This window comes from Macrobrachium nipponense, chromosome 19 (assembly GCF_015104395.2).
Source record: "Macrobrachium nipponense isolate FS-2020 chromosome 19, ASM1510439v2, whole genome shotgun sequence".
NCBI classification, from domain to species: Eukaryota; Metazoa; Arthropoda; class Malacostraca; order Decapoda; family Palaemonidae; genus Macrobrachium; species Macrobrachium nipponense.
The window spans coordinates 29,655,766-29,681,263 of record NC_061088.1 but is presented as its reverse complement, the minus strand read 5'-3'; the positions used below and the strand labels follow the sequence as shown (position 1 = coordinate 29,681,263).

Sequence of the window (25,498 nt, the reverse complement as noted above, 5' to 3'; positions counted from 1 at the left end):
TTCCCGCCGCTGGGAGGCGGGTATCAGGAAACCAGTCCCATTTTCTATTCATAATTTTTCTGTCGCGGTGCTGGGAAACACCTGTTTTCAGTACCTCCGTCTTAGGATTTGGAAACTTCATGGCCGCTAAATATCCTAATTGTCTTTTGATTTATTGACTTGGATTTGTGGCTAGGCATACGCTATCTTAAATTGTTTTGAATATGATTCATTTTTGTATATCTGAATCTAGTTAGGCTAGTTTCAGAGGGTGTTGTCTGCTAATGATAGGGTGTGGCTACCGAAAGCTTCGGTAGTTCCGCACTCGATATGCAACGATGGGCTATGTGTCTTGCTTCTTTGTTGAGATTTGTCATGTAAGGAGTGTGAGACTTTGTCTAATTCCATAAGGAAGACGTATGATTCATATGTACGCAATTAATCAGTAAACAAAGTCAGGGTAGGCTACCTACTGTAGACTATTTTGCCTAACCCTGTAGTATGGCCTACGGGCTATAATATGTCTCGTGAGGTAATGCCCTTTACGTTATAGATTCCATCTGTATCTTGGAATCTAAGGTGCTCGCTCTCCTATCATTGTGGTGAAAAGTGCTACTTCTGTAGTTGTTACTCCTAACCCTGTAATGTTGCCTTCGGGCCCTAAACAGTTTCTGTAGAGGGTATTGACCTTTTCTCTGATACTCTATCGATTCGTAACTTAGAATGAAAGTGCTGGCTTTGGAGAGCAAAAGTGAAGTGGCTAAGTGCAGACAGTGCCCCTGTGTAGTAGTGGAGGGGTGCGTCAGATCGGCCTTTATTTCGCTCTAGGCCGGGGACCTCTGCTTGACTACCAAGGAACAGGGAGAGAGCATGTCGAAAGCCGAAGGAGGGTTACGAGGAACTTCCCACCGATCTGACGTGCATTCGGCAGACCTGAAGTTTACTACCCAGGCTGCCAAAGTGTGCCACGAATCCTGGAAGGATTGCTTCTCGTCCTCCGAAGCGTCCTCCTGCGCAGGGTTGGAGCTTTCGGAAGACTCGCGCCTCTAAATAGAAGCTTTATAGAAGAGGACGTTTCACGTCCTCTCTCTCTCTCTCGTCATGCGTTGCAGTGAGAAGTAAGAAGGCAAACGTCGCCTGAACTCGTGTACGTCTTTCCACCGAAGAGAAAAGGGAAAGCAAGTCATATTAGCAGGACGCTTTTGAGCGCGGACGTCCTAGCTTTGTTGCTGTGAGAATAAGAAGGCGTTCCCTCGCCCCGCGTATTCTACACGATCAAACCCTTCACCTGAGACTGCTTCGTGCAGTCGGTTTTCTCTCGAGATGTCTAATGCTCTTCCCTGAAGGCAGTTTCGCTTGCATTGACGCCTGTCAGGAGCGTGACGCTTTTCTGCACGCTTTTTTTTGACGCTCGGCTTGGACGGGACGTTCGGATGGACGCCAGGCGCGCGCGCGGGTGCACGCCAAGCGCGCACCAGTAGACGCCGAGGCCGAGCGCACGCCAGTGGATACCGAGAGCGCGAGGCGCGCGAGAGTGCTCGCGGCTCGACCAGTGGACGCCGATGGCGGGCGCGCCGAGAGAGTGCTCGCTGCTCGCCAATGGACGCGAGCGTGCTCGCTGCTAGTCAGTGGACGCCGAGCGCGCACGCCAGGTGTGTCGCCTGGCTGAACGTTTCTGTTGAAGTCTTCAAGCTGATTTGGGCCTAAAGATTTTTTACCTAACTTCGGTGTATCCCTTCTACATCGCCTGCGAAGAATGTGAAGTAAGCAGTGCTTCGGAGGAAGCTTAAAGTGAAAACGGCAACTTCGGTTTTTTCGAAACCCAGCAAGACCACGGGTTTCGTGAATTATAGAGGTCTTTGTCAGTAATATTGCTTTTCGTTAAAGTCCAGGATTGGATGGAGTTATGGAAAGCTCAAGGAAAGATCTCTTTTGCTCTTACCGCAGTCAAGACTTTGCGGAAGGCAGCTATGGGTTATGGTAAAAGCTCGACGTCCTGCGCGTCAGGACTCTCGGCAACGTTCAGTAGGATTCTTGCAAAGGCACTCATCAAAAGGAGGAAAGCGCAAGACAGGACTTCCTTTGCCCTACTGCCAACAAATTTGATACGGGAGAGGAAGCTGGTTGGAGAGTTTCTTCCTTCTTCCCAGGATAATTTTGGCAAGCTTTTTAGCCCATCTGAAAGGGCTTTTCAGATGATAGATTTTGTTAGTTCCTAGTCGGGACTTACGCTGCCGAATTGAACATCGTCGTTCTACCTGTCGTAAGCCGTCTCTTAACAGGATTCTTGCCCCTTCCTCGTTTGAGAGGGAATCGGAAATAAAATGCTCGACTTCCTGGATTACGTTTTGTCAATTCAGTGAATTTCCCCCACCCATTGACAATATACTATCGTTTTGTCAAGTAAGTGGGTATCCCCTCATTGACAAATTATCTCTTTGTCCCGTAAATGGGTTAGTTCTCATTGACAAACTTCTCATTAACTTTATATTGCGTAAGCGGATAAGCTCTTATTGACAAGATTCGGAAGAGCTCTCATTCATCATTCGCAGACTCGTACAAGAAATAGACTTGTAGACTACGTCAATGAACGCTATGTCCAATAACATAAGAAGCTTGAGCTGTCCGCTTCAATTCTCTTGAGTTTTGTTTATGAAACTTGCCTGTCAGATATGTATGTAGCTGTATTTCCGAATTCAGCTATAGTATATATATCTGCCAGGTAAGTATGAAAAAACTTTATTGCAATATAATATCATATTTTGCCTTGCGTTATTTTACTACTGGTTGGCTCAAGTCATATACGCTTGCTGTAGTTACCTCTTCGGATGGCAACCGAGAGGTCTATTGTCTATTAATTTTAAGGACATTTAATCGTATCTCCCTGCAGCCTTCCAGGAGTTTCCGATTTATCTTTTACCGTTGTATGGTAGTGTTATGACGACACAAACGCATCTATATATTTAGCGTTTTCTGTTTCGCTTAAATATACCAGCTTGAGAGTCTCTTTATGCTAAAAATTACGGACCTATTTCTTCGTAGAATAGGGTAGCTGGCAACCCAGGCATAAAGTTAAGAGACGACGATCGTAAGCTGCTGCTGTCACTGTCCTCTCCGCCAGTCCAAACGAGGCAGTACCAGCTCGTTCGCTGTCATGCGCTGTAGGTTACGTCTCTCTCTCCTGCGGGATGACTGACTAACCGTATCTCTGTGCTGGCAGTTACGTCTCTCTCTCTCCTGCGGGATTGACTGACTAACTGTATCTCTGCCCTACAATCACGGACTTTAGCCTAAGATTGAGGGGATTTCTTACATGAATGAATAACATTGCATTCGTTTTGCCTTACTATGTTCTCAGAGATATCGCTTACTCCTTTCGGTGCTCGTTACCGCACGGTATAGGACTACGAGTCTACCGCAACATTTCACTATTATATGCTCTCCTGCTTAGGCAAAGCGCAGCCTTTTTAGGGAAGTAAACATACTGTGTGAGGGAATGGATGAGCTTGCTGGGGACCATTTCCTTCCTAAAGAAGTTTGTTTCCCTGAATAGACTGCAATTCAGACCTCTACAGTTTTTTCCTACCGGGAAACTGAAATTTTATTAAAGATCTAGGAATGATTCTGAACATCTCTCGGTGCGTTAAGTATCACTTGAGGTGATAGAAAGAAGGTGCCGGACATCTGGAGAGGGTTTCAGATGTCCTGGATCATAATCTGAAAGAAGTGGAAGCAATTCTGTCGTCCCTCCAGTCCTGGAAACGAGTTTTTGGAACCAGTGGTCCATATCAACTCTGATCTTCCACAGCTCTCTCATATCTTAGGAAGTATCTTCTCTCGGTCCCTGTTCGGGTTTACGAGAAAGAGCCTATTATAACAAGCAGACGTAGAATGTAACGATCCTCTAGAGGTTCGTTACAGGATTGCAAAAGTCCGTACGAATCGTCTCGATCGACGGCAGCAACTACTGACTTCCGAGTGGAATCTTTCTTTAGAAGTATGGTGAGAGTTATGGAGACTTTAGGGACGTCCTTTCATACATCTCTTCGCTATGATATTGAACAGGGCATGGGATGGTTTAGTCTTTTTTCCCCTTTTTCAAACGCTTAGGAAATGTAATAAGATGATTTATACCATCACAGGGAGCGACAATGACGCTAATCGCCCCATGTTGGCCTTCAAGATCCTAGATTCACAGAGGTCACGTCCTTCCAAGGACCTTTTCCGAGAGAGTCGGTCTACTTTAACACGAAAGGTACCTATAACCTCTCCGCTCTGAGTCTTGACTACGTTCAGACTATCGAGATGTTGACAGCATAAGATTGCCGTCTCTTCCCTTTCCATTTGAAGAATGGGATAAGCTGGCAGTCACAACTATTAAAGAATACGCAAATATGTTGTTTGACGGCCTTTGGGCTCAGAGATTTTGCTTCTTGTCAAACAACAAAGCCCTTCACGATCTTTGAGTTCTGTGGAATCTCGAAACTCGCTCACCATCTACTTTTTGTCTCACCTGTTTTCTCGGAGTCAGACACTCGTGCGAGATCAGGAGACACATAGTAGCCCTAGTTTCTTGTTGACGAAAGTCGGTTGCGTTTACACACCCCCGATGATCGTTTAACATGAGACCAGGTTGGACTGTCAGGCATTCGTCCTTCGGGGGGGGGACTGAATCGCCTTTTTGCTCCTCGCTCCTTTCTCCTGGCACCAGAAGCTCGAGTCAGGAGTGGCTAAGGAGTTGATTCACTAACGACGTTGGGTTGCGTTCATACCACAAGGTTTGCTTAGCTTGAATCGCCCAGGCAGTCCAGACACTCATCCTTCAGCGAAGAATAGTGCCTTATGGTCTTCAGGGTACAGCCTTGCTGTCCTTGATGCGTCTGACTGGTCAACTGGTCGGTCACCTGACTTTAGTACAGACTGACTGACTGTGCATGTCCAGATCGAAGCTTTCAATATGGAACTTAGACATAGTCTGAAGTTCTTGATGTCAAAGCATTCGAACATCTCCTACCTGTTAACTTCTTGCACGTGATCAGGAAGGCCCTTTTCTAACCACCCTAGATACGACAAAGAGGGTTAGTGAGGTTTTCAGCCATCGTCAGAAGTTTTGGCATTAGAGAACACAGGGGTGCGTTCTCTAAGCCTTCCGTTGTGGCCTAAGAATGGAAACCCGTCTTGTTCTTGGGCCAGGAGCTTGGAATCAAAGGATGGCACAAGTTATTGGGCAGGAGCCAGAGAGAGTCCTGTGCCCTGTCAGGTCTCTCAAGTTTTATCTACATAAAACTCAAGAAAGTCGAAGTCGTACGGACAATCTGCAGTGTTCCGAAAAGACCAGACTTGCCCATATCGAAGAACACCCTGGCTTTATTGTTAAGGAGTTCTTTCAAAAAAGCTCCTTCATTGTGTTGGCACAAAGATTTGAAATCTTTTGATTTGAAATGCTCACGAGGTGAGGGCGCGGCCTCGGAAGCATTTCAACAGAGCATGGCACTCAGCAACATCCTGAGTACCATGTTTTAGCGAAGCAACTCTGTGTTCAATTACACTCCCTGCGAGATGTGAAGATGACTATGAGATCTGCTGCTCGCTAGGGCCATACGTCTGCAGACACAATCTTGGGGGCAAGTAGTACCACTCATCCTATCCTGTAGAAAATGGTTAGGAAGAGCTCTTAATTTAGTAGTGAGTCGCCGACAACGGTGACTTCTTAACTCTTAAGCCTTAGTTAACACACCTTAACTTTGGCTAGGTTGGTCAGGTGTGATATATATATATATATTTTATTTACTTCTTAGTCCCTCATGGTATGGTCAATATGGTCTAGTCACGTCTGGGTCTCGCCCCTGTTGACAGATCATCTTGGAGTGCACCAGCTATATAGGTCTCTACCTCGCTGGCAACTCTAGTAGCACAAGCAGACTTACGTGGCAATAACCACGAAGCCAGCAATGCTAACAGGTGGAACCAAGATGTAAATCATCTGCATGCATTTGTTTCCCAAAATCCTTCTATTCTGTCCCTTCCCACCTCCAACGGTGGGATTCAGCTATATATATATCTGACAGGTAAGTTTCATGAACAAAATGATATTGTTATGATACAATAAAGTTTGTTCATACTTACCTGGCAGATATATATAATTAAAGTACCCACCCACCTCCCTCAGGGGGACAGTGGAAATAAAAATTATGAATGAGAAAATGGGACTGGTTCCTGATACCCGCCTCCCAGCGGCGGGAATGGGTACTAACCACCTGGCCGACCACTGTGTGTGCCGGAAGTTTTTGAATTTCTGTCGGACTTCAGAAAATACAGCTATATATATATCTGCCAGGTAAGTATGAACAAACTTTATTGTATCATAACAATATCATATTTCACCTTTTTATGTGATGCATTTTTTTTTCTTTTTTGTGGTGATGTAATTGACAAATTATGTGAATGGATGAATGCTCGGGCAGAGTAGTACTTTCATTCAACAGGAAAGCGTAAGGTGAAAGGACTTCTATGGAGGCCTGTTACTCGTGAATCGATGTATGTTTTTTATAGCTTGCTGATGATAATGGAGGTGAATAAACTGCTCCATATTGGTCACAAGATGCTGTTGCTTTTATTATTATTATTATTACTGTTTTATTGTTATTATTATTATTACCAGTGCCCTAAACATTCATTGATGTATACGCTGTTTCTGTATGAAACCTAGGAATAACTGTTTCAGTAAGAAAACTAGTACTGCTATTACCACTAATATTTTACTAATACTTTACTACTTTTTCTGCTACTTTATTTCTACTACTTTACTACTATTTCTGCTACTTTATAACAGTTCCTACTTCTGCGATTACTTTTTCCACTGAATACATAATCCTATTTTTTCCGATATTCTTACTATACTTTTTGTAATTTTTTTACAATGGGGTAAAAAATATTTATTGATATCCCTACACACAATGTTTTCACATTAGAATATAAAGGAAAAATATGAATAACATAAAATTTATTGGGAGCAAGTAATGATTGATACTCGCGGTCGACAGGGGGTCTCATGCGGTATGCAGGCATTTGCAGCAATGCAGCAGGCCGGTGGCAAAGGGGTTAAAAGGGGCAGGTGGTACAATTCAGATACGCACTTAGGCATGCCGAATCTCGTCCTTGTCTCCGATTCTTGAAAGTCTGCCCATCTTGAATCTTGAACAGATTTCCGGCCAAATGCCAAACAAATCACAAACACAGATAGGTTTCCCAAAATTATATTACGATGTCTTTATATCGTAACAGAATATTTAACACCATTACTGGTGAAACCGGTCACTCTGAGAGTATTGGGTGTGGGGTGTTAACACTGTGAATGTTTCTTGCTAAATGATTTTAAAACGCAAATTACACAATCTGTTGAATGTAGGTATCGGCAGCGCATTGGTGACAAGGCCTCTGATTGGTCAGAAGTATTGTGGGCGGGTACATTGAGGGGGGTGATTTCATATGTATGTGGAAACTAACATCGTATTTTCAGAAAAGGAAAAAAAAATTTTGCAATAATGCGTAACACATACGTGAACAGGATATTATAATGAACGGTCAGTGCAAGAAATCAGAGGGGCCAGTTGAAGAGACAATGAGAACTGTAAAATCGTAAAACGTAGTGTCTTTAATTTCTATGAAACCTAAAGTATTGTGTATATTATTAAAGGAAATAATATTGCAATAAAATGTTGTATAACCTAACCTAGTAGAACATATTAAAAGAAGACAAATTTGAAGGTAGACTAAGATATAACCAAGCTAACTTTACCAACCTAACCTATCCTAGTAGAATGTTACCTGACTGGGGGGCAGAGCCCCCCTGTACCCCCCTTGAAGAAAGGCCAACATATAGGTTACCATACTAACCTAACCTAGTAGAACATATTACCTGACCTGGGGGGCGGAGGTCGACTAAGATATAACCAGCCTAACTTCACCAACCTAACCTAACCTAACAGAACATATTACCTGACCCCCCCCCCCCCCCCCCCCCCCCCCCCCCCCCCCCCCCCCCCCTTCCCATAAAGGAAGACAAACTTGAAGGTAGACTAAGATATAACCAGCCTAACTTCACCGACCCAACCTAACCTAGTAGAACGTGTTACCTGACCGCGGGGGCGGACCCCCCCTTCAAGAAAGACAGACTTGAATGAAGACCAACATATAGGTTAACATACTAACCTAACCTAGTAGAACATATCATCTGACCACCGTAAAGGAAGACAAACTTGAAGGTAGCCTAAGATATAACCAATGAAAATGTTCTAATAATTAGTAAAATTTTATCCAAAAATTTTTTATGGGTAAGAAAAGATTGTAAAATTATGAGTGTAAATAGACAGAGGTGGATAATGGAAAGAGAAGGGAGAAAAAGGTGTAAATTGAAATGTGTGTAAAATGATATAATGGAATATATATAAGTAGATGTTCCAGTAAGGTCAAATTTTAACAAAGAAATTGTTATGGGTATGAAATGTATTCTTAATGATGAAACACAAACAGTCAGACGTGAATACTGGAAAGGGGAGGGAGTGAGTTGTGTATAAATAATGTATGGAATATCCCAAGCAACTTGCAATTTCATGTAACCGACAGGTAGGTAGGTATCGAATCGTCCTAACACCCACTTCTAGTCCAACCATGTAGGCATTTTCAGGTGTCTGTCCTCAATTATAACTAAATATTTCAAGGTATTTATGGCAAAATTATTAGGTGAGGACAAAACAAAACAAATACTATTATACAAATACTATGATAAAGGAAACAGGAATAAACACTAGAATTCATATAACATGATTAAAAATCAAATTAGGAAAATGGATTTATGTAACTCAATGTATGGATACCCCCCAATTCTTCACTCGGTCCTATAGCAATGTAGGGGTCATACTGCAATGTGATTGGCTAAATACATGTACACCCCCATTTTTTTCCTCACTAAGAAGTTGCATTTAGAACAAAAGCTCACTTACAACTAGCACATGCGCAGTAGAATTGGCGCATGCGTAGTAGGATTCGGTGTTGTAATAGTAGTAGTAGTAGATGGGATTTGGATGTGAAACGGCTCCACTATCGATGCTTTTGTTATCTCTTATTTTCGATTGTATTTCGTGTTTTAAATGTCATAAATAATGGGAAATACCACAATAACACGGCAAAACCTCCCCCCAATTGGTTTCGCCCCACCCAAAACCCCGGTTCCCACTGGGGGTCCACCTTACCATAGGATTAGAGTAGAACGGCATAATTCTCCCCAGTGTTTTGTACCCACCCAAAACCCCAGTTCCCAATGGGGGTCCCCTTTACCGTAGGATAGAGTTCAAAGGTAAATTACTTCAAGTTCTTGTTCAGTAGGTAAAACTGCATAGAAAAACAGCAACTGCCATAGTCTGGTCCGCTGCGGATAGGTACCCTACATCTACCAAGAATACAATTACTTCTTTAAGCATACCATTCAAAAGATTGAAGTTTCATCAACATAATGTGATATAATGAAAGCGCCATATGAACTAAAATAAGCATGTGCAGTCTTTGTAAAATATGTTTTCAAGGCAGTTTTGAAATCCAATATGGTGGCACCCGCGTGAGGTGCCATTCGTAAGCGCAGCGGAGCCACCATCTTTCCCAGCACTCATTTGAACAATGTTAGCGTATAGGGTAAACAACCGACTGGACTGGCCAACTCACTGACTACTGCGTTTTTGGCCACCCTCCGAAAAAGTACTTTAACACATCCTGACACCGGAGATGGTCATCAGTCATGAGTAGTTGGTGGTGATAGCAGGAGCTCAAGACCTCGACTCTCCTTTCGAAGTACATAAGCATTTTCTCCAAAGATAGAAATTAAGGCCATATTTTAAGGTTTGTTCATGCCACTTACCTGACAGATATATATATAGCTGTATTTTCTGAAGTCCGACAGAATTTCAAAACTCGCGGCACACGCAGTGGGCGGCCAGGTGGTAGTACCCATTCCCGCCGCTGGGAGGCGGATATCAGGAACCATTCCCATTTTCTATTCATATTTTTTTTCTGTCGCCGGTTGGTAAACAACTGTTTACAGACCTCTGCTCAGGATTTTTTGGATTTGACTCGCTTTTAAGTATCTGATTGGTTTTTTGGTATTGAATTGGATTGTTGAATTGGCATGCGCGATAGTGGGACCGTTTTTGACTTTGGATTGGCTTTTCTGTAAAACGTGATGTCTGGATCAAGTGCTGTGAGTTTCAGAGTGTGTGTGAGGACTGATTGTAAGGTGAGGCTACCGAAAGCATCGGTTAGACCCCCACACAGTATGTATGAGTTGTAGGGGGTGGGCATAATTGTTTGGTGGATAATCGGTGCAATGAATGTGAGAGATTGACCGATGATGATTGGAGAGTATATGAGTCCTATCGCCCTTAAATTGGAACGCGATAGGATCAGGGAGGTCTTCCTCCAGAAGAGATCTACCAAAGGTAAGGCTAACATCTCTCCTGTATTAACACCTGTAGAGTTTGCATCTCCTAAACCTCTGTTGCCTTCGGGCTCTGATTCTGTGTCGGGAGAAGCTAATGCGCTCTCTCTTATTTTGGAGTCTACGCACTCTGGAGACCAAAGTGAAAGCCTTGGAAACTGGCTCGGTGCAAGTGTGTGATCGTGCCCCTAGTGTTGTGGAGGGGGCGTCAGATCGGCACATAATGCCTCTAGGCCTAGACCTCTATCGGACTCCCAAGACTCAGGGAGAGGGTATGTCGAAAGCCGCAAGAGGGTTACGGGGCTCCCCACCGATCTGGCGTCCCTTCGGCAGGCCTTGTTGCAAAGTCCCAGGCTGCCAAGGAGCACGCACGAGCGCGCGTCCTGAAGGAGTGCTTTTTCGTCCTCCGAAGAGTTCCTCCCCGCGCAAGTGGGGTGGAGCGCTCGGAGAGACTCTCGTCCTCTGAAAAAGGAGTTTCGTGTTGAGGACGCTTCAGTCCTGTATCGCCGCTTTCGTCGGAGGATGCGTATGACGCTTTTCCGCTCAGAAAAAGGGGTAAGATCTCCTCCGATGAGGACGCTGGGTTGCGTGGCACAGGCGCGTCTCCCTGGAGAAGCAGGTAGCTGTACCTGTGAGAAGGAAGGAGGCGTCCCCTCGCCCCTTGTCTTCTCGCAGGATCAGTCCTGCTTCCTCTGTTCGTTCCTCTCCAACGAAGAACATTCTTTTGTCCCTTCAGGACCAGCTATCGACGCTTATGGCTCAGAGGACTCGCCCAGCAGCTGTCGAGCCTAAGCGGAGGAAGGACCTTAGACTGCCCGTCAAGAGGACGAAAGCAGTCTCTCTTCCCTCTCCTACTTCGTCTCGTTCGCCGATCGCGTCTCCTTCGGCGATTCGCCGATCTCGTTCGTCCTCTAGGAAGGACATTGCCGTCAAGACGCTTTTGAGGACGCTCGGCAGGACGCTCAGCACGACGTTCGACAGGACGCTCGTCAGGACGCTAGGCAGGACGCTAGGCAGGACGTTCGTCAGGACGCTCGGCAGGACGCTCGACAGGACGCTCTTCAAGACGCTTTTGGGGACTCCGACCAAGAAGTTGTACCCCAAGACGCTAGTTTGCGCGCACATGCACGTATTACGGCTAACATGTCTCCCTTTCGTGTAAGAACGTAAGGACGCTTCTCTGGCAAGTGAGGGCTGCCTCGGGTGTCGCTAAGGACGCTCGTCCTCGTCAGGACGCTCTACCTGCTTCAAGTGGTAAGCGCCATAAAGAAGACAGCCGAAATAAGGCTTCATCCAGTAAGGATAGGGGTCCTTTGATTAAGACAAGACCCGACATTAGTACGCCCTCTGCCGGACAGGCGGTCTCCTCTTCCGTTTAGAGAAGAAGGAGAGCTGAGTAGTTCGGCAGACTCGGTTGAAGAGGAACCTTCTGCTGCCCCTTCAATCTCAGATTATAAAGTTCTCGTGCGGCTGTTGCGTTCGTCCTTCGAGGACAAGTTTCAGCCTGCAGCTCCAAGTCTCCTCCTTCGCAGCTTTCATCCTCTAAGACGGTGGAAAACCCCGGAGTTTGTTGAGATGAAAACTTCGCTCTCCACTAAACGGGCGTTCTAGAAACTCCAAGATTGGATGGTACGAAGGAGAGATCAAGGCAAGACGACTTTCGCTTGCCTCCAGCTAGACTCAGCGGAAAAGGGGGTATTTGGTATAGAACCAAAGAAGAAGTAGGGGTTCGTATCCCTTCTTCAGCTCAAGGAGATTTCTCCAGCTTGGTGGGGATTCGCAGAGGTCTCTTTTATCCACTGCTAAAGTGACCTGGACCTCTACGGAGACGGACCATCAATTTGAAGGGTCTGCTCCGGACTCTTGAAGTTTTCAACTTCCTTGACTGGTGCTTGGGAGTTCTGGATCTGCAAGCGAGAAGCCCAGAAGCTCTCAGTCTGGGGGAGCTGTCCAGCGTGTTAGCATGTATGGACAAAGCCGTCAGGGATGGTTCGGAGGAGATCGTCTCTCATTTGGAACGGCCTTATTGAAGAAGAGAGCTTTGCTGTGCAATTTCAATGCTCGTTCAGTGGACTCCAGCTCAGAAAGCGGATTTGCTTTTTTCTCCTCTTTCGAACCATCTCTTCCCCCAGACTTTAGTAAAGGACCTGACTAGCAGTTTGCAAGAGAAGGCAACGCAGGACCTCTTAGCCCAGTCTACAAGACGTTCGGCAGTACCTTCAACTTCTTCAGCTTCGGTTCGACCGCCGAAGAAGGTTAAGCCTTTCGTGGGGCTCCCCCTCGAGAGCAGCTCCTCGAGGGAGAGGGTTTTCACGAGGAAGAGCTTCCTTTAAGTCAAAGCCTTCCAAGTGAGAAGCAGTCCTTCAGACACCAGTCGGAGCCAGACTGAAGTTTTTTGCGGGAGCGTGGACGAGAGAGGGACACGGACTCTTGGTCCCTCAAGATCGTGGAGCAGGGGTACAAGATCCCCTTTTTAGATCTTCCTCCTCTTTCTACGACTCCCAGAGACCTTTCTCCATCCTATCAGGGAGAGAAGAAGCAAGTGTTATTCGATCTTCTTCAACAAATGATCGAGAAAAGAGCGGTGGAACAAGTCGCGGACCTGGGGGTCTCCAGGTTTTTACAACAGGATTTTCCTAGTACCGAAGCAGTCGTCAGGTTGGCGTCCAGTTCTAGATGTAAGCAGGCTCAATCTTTCGTGGAAAAGACCAAATTCACGATGGAGACGCCTCATTCTGTTCTGGGAGCCTTGAGACCGGGCGACTGGATGGTGTCCTTAGACTTGCAGGACGCGTACCTTTCACAATCAACCCCGATCCACCTCTTTCAAGAAAAGTATCTAAGGTTTGTCTTAGAACAAAAAGTGTGTGGCAGTTCAGAGCTATGTGTTTCGGCCTGACCACGGCTCCAATGGTGTTCACTGTTAGTCATGAAGAATGTGGCGAGGTGGCTACACTCTTCGGGGATAAGAGTTTCCCTGTACCTCGACGACCTGGCTGATCAGAGCGTCGTCGAGAGAAAAGTGTCTGAAGGACTTGCAGTTCACTTTAGCCCTAGCAAAGTCCCTGGGATTCTTGTCAACCTCGAAAAGTCGCATCTGACCCGACACAGTCCATCGTGTATCTGGGGATTCAGATGGATTCAGTGGGCTTTTTCGAGCGTTTTCCGGAACGTCAGCGGCTAGGTTTAGAAAAGATCTCGGCCTTCTTAGGGAAAGAGACTTGCTCGGCGAGGGGACGGATGAGTCTGCTGGGGAACCATTTCCTCGCTAGAAAGGTTTGTTTCCTGGGAAGACTGCACCTCAGGCCTCTCCAGTTTTTCCTTGCGGACGAGTGGAAGGCCAAGGACGATCTCAATGCCATATTGAGATATCTCTTCCGATAAAGAACCATCTAAGATGGTGGTTCGACCCTCAGAAGCTACAGGAGGGCGTGTCCCTAAGTCTTCTGAGCCCCGAACCTAGTGTTGTTCTCCGACGCTTCCATCACGGGCATGGGGAGCAACACTAGGAGGGAAGGAAGTGTCACCAGGCTGGAGAGGGGAACAGGTAGCCTGGCACATAAATGTCAAAGAGCTTGCAGCAATATTTCTGTCTCTGCAGTTCTTCGAAAGGAGTTTGAAGAACAAGATTGTTCAGGTAAACTCAGACAATACCACAGCACTCGCTTATTTGAAAAATCAGGGAGGAACACACTCCAGAACTTTGTTTTCCTGGCGAGGGAGATTCTGCTGTGGGCGAAGAGAAGAAAGGTGACAATCCTGACGAGGTTCATTGCAGGAGTGCAAAAACGTCAGGGCCGATCTTCTCAGTCGTCGGGAACAAATCCTACCGACGGAATGGACCTTGAACAAAGACGTGTGTCGAGACCTTTGGAGGTTGTGGGGACGTCCTCTGGTCGACTTATTCGCGACGTCAAGTTCCAAGAGACTTCCTCTTTATTGTCCCCGGTCCTGGATCCAGAAGCGATCGCTGTAGACGCGTTGCTTTGGAATTGGACGGGTCTAGATCTGTACGCCTTCCCACCATTCAAGATTTTGGGAAAGTCATGAGGAAGTTTGCGGCCTCAGAAGGGACGAGGTTGACCCTGATCGCTCCGATGTGGGCCAGCGAGAGAATGGTTCACAGAGGTCATGTCTTTCCTTGTAGACTTTCCAAGGACATTGCCCTGGAGGAAAGATCTACTCAAACAGCCTCACTTCGAAAGGTTTCACCAAAACCTCTCGCTCTGGGTCTGACTGTGTTCAGACTATCGAAAAGTGGCCAGAGCGAGAGGTTTTTCGAAAGCAGCTGCGAGAGCAATCGCAAATGCAAGGACGTGCTTCCACAAGAGCTGTTTACCAATCGAAGTGGGCTTCCTTCAGGGCATGGTATAAAAAGGAGGGAGTTTCCTCTTCCTCGACCTCTGTGAACCAGATAGCTGATTTTCTGCTCTTTCTCAGGGAATGTGCAGAAATTAGCTGGTCCCTACCATCAAGGGATATAAAAAGCATGTTGTCAGCGGTTTTTAGGCACAGAGGCCTTGACCTTTCTGACAACAAGGACATTCATGATCTTTTAAAATCTTTCGAGACTTCGAAGATTCCTCAAATGAGACCTCCGTCATGGAACCTTGACGTGGTTCTTTTAAGTTCCTTATGTCAAGCCCTTTCGAACCGCTTCAGGCAGCGTCTCTTCGAAACTTGACAAGGAAGGCTCTTTTCCTAACTTCTCTTGCGACGGCTAAGAGGAGTTAGTGAGATTCAAGCGTTTAGTAATTTAGTGGGATTCAAAGGAGACAATGCTGTCTGCTCTTTGAACCCAACTTTCTTGGCGAAAGAATGAAAATCCTTCGAATCCTTGGCCGAAACTTTCGAGATCAAGGGTATGTCAAGTCTGGTGGGCCAAGAACCAGAGAGAGCGCTGTGCCCGGTCAGGGCTCTCAAGTTCTATGTACATAGAACAAAAGAGGTAAGAGGTCCCTCAGGTAATCTCTGGTGCTCTGTGGGAAGAGACCAGAGTTACCTTTATCTAAGAATGCTTGTGCTTTCTTTCTGAGGGACGTCATTAAGGAGGCTCATTCATCTTTCCAGAAGACTGATTTGAGCCTCTTACGAGTGAAAGCTCACGAAGTTCGAGCTGTCGCTACCTCTCTTGCCTTCCAAAAGAATATGTCAATCAAGGACATTCTTGATTGCACCTTTTGGAGGAGTAACTCCGTCTTCGCCTCACATTACCTAAGGGATGTGAGAACGATTTATGACGGACTAATTCACTGGGGCCATACGTTTCTGCGGACACAGTCTTGGGGTCCGGAAGGTAGCTCTTTCCCTATCCCTTAGTTAGGCTTAGGTTAGTTTTATTGTTGTTGTTTTTAGGTGTGGTGAGTCTTATGTGAAGATCTCCATCCTTTAGTTAGTTTTGTTTTAGGGGTTTTTTGGAATAGTGGTCATGTGGTGGTCAGTTGCTTCGTTGCCCTCATATGTATGGCTCGATGGTCTTGTCACGTGAAGGTCTCGTACCCGTGACAGATCATCCAGAGCGCACCAGCACTACAGGTCTCCACCTGGCTGGCAACTCTGATTTAAGCAAAAAGCAGCCTTAAGTGACAGTAATCACAGAGTCTACTTTGCTAACAGGTGAGGAACCAAGATGTATATCATCTACTTAATTTAAGTTTCCTAAAAAATCCTATTCTGTCTCTTCCCACCATCCGAAGTGGGATTCAGCTATATATTATCTGTCAGGTAAGTGGCATGAACAAAAGTTATTGTTATATACAATTAAGTTTGTTCATACTTACTGGCAGATATATATAATTAAATTGCCCGCCCTCCTCCCCTCAGGAGACAGTGGCATTAATAAAATATGAATAGAAAATGGGAATGGTTCCTGATATCCGCCTCCCAGCGGCGGGAATGGGTACTACCACCTGCCGCCCACTGCGTGTGCCCGCGAGTTTTGAAATTCTGTCGGACTTCAGAAAATACAGCTATATATATATCTGCCAGGTAAGTATGAACAAACTTAATTGTATAATAACAATAACATTTTAAACAGAGGGTAATGAAAAGTGTGGCCAACGCAGTGCACGCTACCCCCATGACGCTTTCAAAATTTTTACTTATATTTAAAAATGTTTAGAAGATTGACGCCATCTCGATGTTTGCGGAGTCGCTTGTGTCAACAAACTTCCCATTTTCCGTGCTAAATCCACACACCATTTGTACCCATAGATGCTGGGGCACTTTCTTCTCAACAATCGTAAACATGACTCTGAACCACTATTTATCCAAGGGAATTACGGCATTCTCTGTGACGTTTCGTACTTCAATTGTTTATCAGTGTTGTCAATTAGTATCTTTACCCTCCATACTGGGAATAAGACTTACACATAACCGGGGAAATAAGTGAAATTAGCATATCTATTTGTAGTTTATATACATATTATAGTAATTTTATCATTACTGTTTTACTATAACAACTAGAATTCATGGAAACTTTGTAAATGCATCGGCGGATGTGTGAAGCTCCACTAGATTGGCAACGATGAGTCATTTTTCGTCCCGTCGTCTGCTTGTAAGTACCGTATATACTCGAGTAACGTGCGATCTCGCATATCATGCGACCCCAAAATTTTCACCAATAAACAGTGGTTTTGTCATGTATCTCATGTATCATGCGAGTTCCATTTCCGAGGTCAGTTCATAAGGTTGGTGGTTTAGCGTGCTAATGGCCGAGTCGTTCAGATGTGTGCTGCTGCTAGTGAAGTTACGGTAATTTTCTTACTAATCTCGAGAATTGAATAGAAGATCTCAAGATTAAAAAAGAATACCAAGATAATAAAATAATTGTAAAAATAACACGCCTTGGAGTCCTAAATCATTCTCTCTCTCTCTCTCTCTCTCTCTCTCTCTCTCTCTCTCTCTCTCTCTCTCTCTCTCTCTCTCTCTCTCTCTCTCTCTCTCTCTCAGAAATAAATACTGTAATTTGAGTCTTTCACCAACGGGTATCAGTAAATGTGTAGACATTGTGTGCGTGTTTAAAAAAGTGTAGTACACACACACATTCCGATGTTTCGGTTTTTGGAATTTTTCAATTTCGGAAATGTGAGGTCAGATGCATAATCAAACAAACATCACTACTGCAGAAAAAAAAAATTTCCCTTTATTGTTTTTCATTATTGTTATTTATTAATTACTGTTATTTATAAATATTAATATAATTACTGTTACATGAATGTGAGATAATTAAGATCACCTATAATAAAATAGTGGGACAATTAATATCATATGTTCACTAATAGCTATTATTTTCAAAACAAACATTCCGTAAAAACACAAAAAAATATATGTACATAACAATCAAAATCTAATGTTTTGCAAGTTCAACTTGTGAATTTCAACAATAAGTATGACTATATAATATATTCACCATATCGATCTTGCAGTTGAAGAGTCGTAAAATGTTGAGGATGGTCCGGGAAAAGGATTTGTACTTTGTGATTACGTATCGCTACAACACCATGCGGTATTTTCATACCACTATATTGATGACGCATCGCTACGACACACTGGTATTTTTCATACCACTATACAATAGTAAAATGATCATATTATATTATTGTTTTCACGAAGAAATAATATATAAAGAAAATTATAGAGTAATTTTTTTGCCGTCAGCAGTCAGAAAATCACGAACATGGTAACGTTCAAACCTAGTGTCATCTACGGCATATGTCTATAAATAGAACAGAAGCAGAGGGCAGTCATTGGATAACAGATCTCCATGGCTACCAACCAGCCAATCAGTGTTAGTTATACTACTCTGTGAATTTCTTAGAATGAACGTTTACACGTAACACACGGGAAGCTAACGATGATGTGTGTGCTTTGCATACAGTACGTAGTTTTTGTTTTTATTAGTGTATTTTACTGATTACATGAATACTCTCTCTCTCTCTCCTCTCTCTCTCTCTCTCTCTCTCTCTCTCTACTCTCTCTCTCTCTCTCTCAGGAAAGATACCGTCAATTCAATTTATCAGTATCTTCCTGATAGACAGAGTAAATATTTAGGACTCCAAAGCTTGGCATATGTCAATTATTTTATTATCTTGGGATTTTGGTTAATCTTGGGATTTACCATGGTCAACTCTTGGGATTAGTAAGAAAAATGCGATTATTTGAGTAGCGCACACCCAAACGAATCGGGGTAAGCCTAGCACGCCAAACAATAGTATTTACAAAATGAGCGAAGCTCTCTGGCTGCTGGGCTGTTTTGGTCCAACCCACGTGTTTGATCGCATATCTGCCCAAACCAAAAATTTATAAACAACAACAGAGATATAAAACCATTTCTCCCATTACAGATATCAAATATTATCTTTTCCGTTGCGCAGAATTCTAAATAAATTACATAGGTTCACGACTGATAAAGTTTTTTTTATGCAATAACAAGAAAAACGGAGTCAGATTCTATCAACAGGGCATCTCATTTTGGTGCTGTTGCGAATATTTCAACCAGTTTCACGTGCGTTTAAATCCATACTGACTGTATAGTCTGGAGGCATTTCTCCCTTCTACACACATCTTGATTTCTTAATATCGTAGGTATAGAATAAATTGGTGAGCAAGGAAATATGAAATAAAGCATAACAGTAAGTTTGACGAGTGAGAAAATAAACAATCGTATACAGACAGACTCTCTCTCTCTCTCTCTCTCTCTCTCTGAGAAAATAATAGATAGGAAACAATGACTGAATATTGCTTGAATGCGATATGGCAAAGTTTTGGCCTGATGAAGAGTGGAGTGACTTTGACACCGACTTACAAGTTATTCCTGGTCATCTCACAACCATAGGTAGACATCAACTTCACAGCCGAGAAAGGGCAATCGTATACGAAATAAATAGGTATGGAAAATGCGAAATGCGGGCCTATGTTGTCCCATAAAAAAAGCTCTCGCTCGGACAGCTGTAAGATTTAGGAGAGAGAGAGAGAGAGAGAGAGGCCGAATAGGAAGGAGATTAAAGTACCTGGGAAGGAAAAACCCTTATAATCTTATAATTATAGCCTCGGGGTTTGTCTCAAGGACATTCAAAGGTCTGTCACACACGGGCAGTTGTTGTTTTTGTAAAATTAGCATAAGATGAGGAGATGAGGATGAAATGATCAAAGATCTGGAAGATGACGAATATGACGACTGCCTTGATGGCAAAGAATTCAGAGCAGTATTTGATGATACGGACACGGAGAGCGACTCTGGAGGATTTTAGTTTATTAATTTTATGCATTTTTTTTACTTTAATAAATTTTCACTTACCTGCATATACTAAAAGGAAAATAATAGTTCAAGTAACAAATGTTTCTTTTACTGAGTAAAACAAAAAGTAAAAAATCCTTCGGTGTTGTGCCTTAACTGATTTGGAAATTATAGATGGTTAGTCTAGAACAGCTAAACATGTTGTATAAACCAAAATAATGCAAATGGCGCACGATCGCTCTTTTGTATTTTAAAATATAATAGTAATATGAGAATGCATACAATATTATTGGATATGGTGAAGTACAAGTAAAACATAACTTTTTAAAAGATCTACTGTTTTCCTCCGGTAGTAACTATCGCGATCTGCCGATTTGGGAAAGCATAGACGGTACGCTAATTTTATACCGCGTGTATGATGCGACCCCTTTAAAATTAGCTTCAAAATTAGGTTTCAAAAGTCGCATAATATGCGAGTATATACGGTACATCAGACATATCTGTAATTTTTCGGGGTTAATTTGGTTGCAAAAAAGGTATAATAGACATGAATTAAATAAACTTTTTGAAGTAACAAAGTAAAGTTAAACTAAATAGGGTAAAACACCGCATGGCCTGCATCAACTCAATGACGATCATAGCATGCCACCTTCCGAAAAAGTACTTACAACGCGTCCTGACACCAGAGATGGGCATCAGTCGCGACTTCTTCTCGGTTTTCTCCAAAGTTAGAAATTAAGGCCAAATTTAAAGCATTAAACAAAGGGTAGTAAAAAGGGTGTCCACGGCAGTGAAAATCTCTCCAAAAGGCTTTCAAAATTTTTACTTACAACGCTTCTTTTTTTTAGAAGATTGACGCCATCTTGATGTTTACGGAGTCGCTTCTGTCAACAAACTTCCCATTTCCTGTGATAAATCCGCACACCACTTGTACCCACAGAAGCTGGGGCACTTTCATCACAACAATCGGAACACGGTCCCTTACCAAGACGTTTTTAAGTAAACAAATGTTTTGGTAGAAGACAACGACGAAGCGTGCACTTAGATAATTTTTTAAATAAATAGTAAAACATCAATATTTTACATATTTATGATTATTAATTTGAAAATATTCATTATTGAAAAAGTAACGCGATTCCGACTTAAATTTAAGTAATTATTTTTCGGAGTTAGAACGTTCTTTTAAGTCCTGTATTATGACGTCACGACATCTTGACTTTCGTACCTATTGTAAATAATTGCTATACATAAATTTCTTGCAGAACAGTTTACCAGTTATTCATGCAGATTGTTATCAGCTATTCATGTAATTGTTATAATCGTAATGCGCATATATATCTCTATTATTTACTTTTTGGATATATGAAGATGTTTTACTGCCGGATTACCACCAGTGTGACGCAATCGTTTCCAGTCCCTGGGCCTCTTGTCTGTTTTCACACCATAAGGAGCAGTAGAGATCATGCAAGATCAGTCTCCAGGTTTCTACAGCCGACTTTTCCTGGTGGAGAAGTCTACTGGAGGCTGGAGACCGGTGATAGATCTCTCCCTTGAACCATTTCGTTCGCCAGACTCGGTTCATGATGGAAACAGCACGCTCAGTGCTCTACTCCACCAGGGAGATTGATTTCTTGCTTTCGGTGGACCTGAAGGATGCGTATTTTCAAATACCCATCCACCAGTCCTCCAGGAAGTACCTCCGCTTTATCCTCGATGGGACAGTGTACCACACTTTGTTTCGTTCTCTCAACCGCCCCACAGATGTTCACACGAGTGTTCATTCTGGTGTCGGCTTGGGCCCATTCAGTCGGGATACGTCTGATGAGGTATCTTGACGATTGGCTGGTCCTGGCGAGCATTGCTACAGGACAGAGATAGACTCCTCAACTTATGCCGCGATCTGGGGATTGTAGTAAATGTCGAGAAGTCAGATCTTGAACCCAAGCAGAGGGTAATGTACCTGGGCATGCTGATCGATATAGTAAGAGCACTAGTCTTCCCCTCAGACTCGCGGATCATCAAGTTCAGGGAGGCAGCCAGACTGTTCCTTTCATGACAGGAACAGTCAGCACAGCAGTAGCAAGTCGTGATCGGTCGCCTGTCGTCACTAGACAAGTTAGTCCCTCACAGGCATCATCACCTGCGGTCGTTTCAACGGAGACTAAAGGAGTGCTGGTCACAGGCACAAGAGCCACAGTCCTTCCTGGTTCCTCTCACGGAGGAAGTGAGGGAGGACCTGGCCTGGTGGCTAGACAACAGGAACCTCTTAATAGGAGTGCCCCTGTGCACTCCCCCTTCAGAGATGCTTCTGTTCTCAGACGCATCAACCGATGGTTGGGGTGCAAACCTGGAAGAGGTGCTGGTTGCAGGAGTGTGGAACCATCATGACAGACACCTTCACATCAACTTCCTGGAACTCAAGGCTGTGTTTCTCGTGCTTCAAGAGTTCCGTGAACGACTGATGAAACGCTCATTGGTGTTGATGGGCGACAACACCACGTTAGTGGCATACATCAACAAACAGTGTCCGTCTCGTTGCACCAGTTGACGATGCAGGTGCACGAGTGGACCATAGCTCACTCGGTAGAACTGTCGGCCAGATACATTCCAGGCAAGAGGAATGTAGTGGCAGACAAGCTCAGCCGCCAGAATTAGGTGATTGGGACCGAATAGTCTCTTCACCCAGATGTGGCGGGAGGCTCTTCGACCTGCGGGGGCGTCCAGTAGTGGATCTATTCGCCACCTGGCACAACAGAAAACTTCAGGTTTTCTTCTCAGTGGTGCCGGACCCATGGGTAGCTGCAGAGGACGCGTTCCAACACCTGTGGGACAACCTCGTAGTCTACGCCTTTCCCCCGTTCTGCCTGATTTGCAAGGTGATCAGCAGGATGCTGGTCACCAGCAATCTTCGAATGATTCTGGTGGCACCCCCTCAGGCCATTTGGTATCCGGACCTGCTGGCCCTTCTCTCGGAGGCACCACGAGAGATTCCCCCATGGCACAACCTGCTGTGTTAACCGCATGTAGAACAGTACCACCAGACAGTACATTCCCTGTGGCTTCATGGCTGGCGGTTATCCACCACCTCTTGCAAACGAGAAGCTTTTCTCGCCGAGCAGCAACATAGATGGCTGGGTACCTCAGACAGTCCTCTGCAGCAGTATGCCAGGGAAAGTGGTCCATCTTCTGTGGTTAGTGTTGTAGGCGGGGTCTCTCTCTGCTCAGAGCCACTCTTATGCTCAGCAGGTAGCATATTTCCTCATCTTTCTTCGCCAAGAGAAGCTCCTCTCTGTCTCTGCAGTCAAAGGATACAGAGCCACCCTGGCCCTAGTCCTTAAGCTGCAAGGAGTTGATATTTCCTCCTCCATGGAAATATCTCTCCTAATGAGGAGCTTCGAGAGGTCTTGCCCACCCAGGGAACTCAGGCCCCCGGGGTGGGTTGTGACTGTTGTCTTAAGGAGTTTGACTCATAGACCTTACGAGCCTCTCCCTGGCATCGACGAAGAGAGTAGAACTTCACGGTCTTTCCTTCTGTGTCATACATTGAGGGGATGGGGATCATTTACGCTCTGTTTCATCCCGGATTTCATAGCGAAGACTCAGAACCCTTCGGTCCCTGATGCCAGGTTCGAGTCCTTCACGATCCTCTCCCTAGAGGACTTCACCGGAATATGGAAGAGATGCTGCTTTGTCCTTTGAGGGTGCTGAGTGTCGACGCCTCTTCATTAGCACCGGGGAGACCAAGAAAGAAGTGTCCAAGAGCACTGTTTCTTTCTGGCTTCGTGAGGTAATCAGGAAAGTGTACGACTCCGAAGAGTGCCGACACCAGTACCTTTCGTTTGAGAGCCTACAAAGTTAAAGGCATTGGTTCAGCCCTTTCATTCTGCAAGAACTAGTCTGTCGCACAGGTGCTGAAGGCAGGGGTGTGGTCCAACCAGACCACCTTCACCTCCTCCTAACTTCAGGATATTGCCCATAGGTCCTCGGACACTTTTTCCTTGGGACCTGTGGTGGCTGTTCAACAAGTTGTGTAGCTTACCCAGCTCCTTAGCAGGACAAGGTAGCATCTTGTCCTTGTGATATCGCATGAATGGAGAGTGAATGAGAGTGGGACTGGCTCCTCTTCCTTCTCTTTTCTTCCCTCTCCCTGCGGGCAGAGGGTAGCAGTCATCACAATCCTGGACAGGACAATGGTGCAGGTAAGCTATGTAACAGAGCTCCATTCTATCCCTTTCATTAGGAATAGAAGCGTTTATTCGTCCCTTCCGTAGCAAGGGGGAAGCGGACAGCAGTAAGAAACAAACCCAATACTTTAATTTGTCTTCTTATTTAGGACATTAGTTCTTGCTTGCTATTCATAAGAGGTACGCTTGCCTTCCTCTTATGAATTGGTCCAGAGGTCTGGCCACTGATCCTGCAGTTCTCACTCCGATCAGTTGGACAGAGGCTAGGTTCCCCCCTCTTTGCTCTTACAACCAGGGAGGGAACCAAGGTTGGGCGAACACCAGTCTGTTCACAAGACTCAGATTCCTCCCACCAATAAGTGAGTCTTCCTTATGTAAAGGACCGATGGTTTGTATAACGTGTCGGAACAAATCACAATTTTTGAAAGTAAATTCTATTTTTCCTAAATATACAAACCTGAGGTCCTTTACATATAGTCCCACCTCATGTCACCCCTCACTCTGTTCCTGGGCCTAAAGCAAAGTGGTATGTTTACCTCCAGTCAGGCAGGATTCCCGAGCATGGGACAAGCAGTTACTGCCGAATTACCTTGTTAGTAAATCTTACGACCGGTCCAGCTGGTGCTGAATAGTAATTCCTTATGTAAAAGACCTCAGGTTTGTATAGTTAGGAAAAATACAATTTACTTTCAAAAATTGTGATTTTTATTATGAAACGTGATAATTTATATCCATGCCATGGTCCTGTATATTGTATAAACCTAGTAATGCTGCAGACTTTCATAAGTTCATGTTTTATAATTGATAATTTTGCTTTTGTTTACAGTCTGGTACACCAGCCATGACAGCAGCTGGAATAGAGGCAGCTGAAGAAGCCAAGCTACGCTCAAAATATCCTATTGTAGGTCGACCAATGGCAGGACACTCCGCATTTTTGCAAAAAAGATTGGCTAAAGGGGTAAGACTTTTTATTTACTGTTATGTTTATGATTAGTAGAATTTTAATATTTTTCTTGAGTTCTAGGCAGTATGAAGAGTGTTGGCTTCAGCATGGGACTTAATATATATAAAAAATGACCTGGAAATTAAGTCAATACAGTATAGTGATAGAGCTTGTTGGCTTCAACATGGGACTTGCTATACAAAAATGACATAGGGAAATGAAGTCCATATAGTATAGTGATAGAGCTTACTTGGACTTGATTTATGTCCATTTACAGGTAAGAGAATGGGATGGTTTTCTGTTTTTTATATGGATGGTAATGCATGAAGCCCTTGAATAGCAGTAGTTCTATAAAAGACAAGTAGATTAAACCAATTGTGTAGTGCAGCAGACAGATTCATTTCACAGCAGGTAAAATGGGATTGTTCATGTACTTCTGTGATAAGTTCACTGACCATATGTGTACTAGTAGCATTATTGAATGTTGACAGATTTCAATTTTTGAGGTGAAACTTGCCGTCTGTTGTTTACTCTATCTGTGACTACTTGGCATGGGTTTGACATGTTAAATTAAAACAATTGTTAATGCACACTTGCAATAGTTACCCCGACTTTCAGAGGGAGGTGGTAAGACAGCGATCGTTTCAGTTGTTTCGTCTCTTGTTGAT

General features: G+C 44.2%; 1 protein-coding gene across 1 annotated transcript in view; it reads left to right on the top strand.

Annotated features, from left to right (window-relative positions):
• Window positions 1–25,498, top strand: part of LOC135215522 (cAMP-regulated phosphoprotein 19-B-like) — a 43,082-nt gene that overhangs the window by 7,753 nt on the left and 9,831 nt on the right. Inside the window, exon 2 of the mRNA XM_064250346.1 lies at window positions 24,714–24,845. Within this exon, the coding sequence (XP_064106416.1) occupies window positions 24,714–24,845 (132 nt within the window). The remainder of the gene's footprint in view (window positions 1–24,713; window positions 24,846–25,498) is intronic.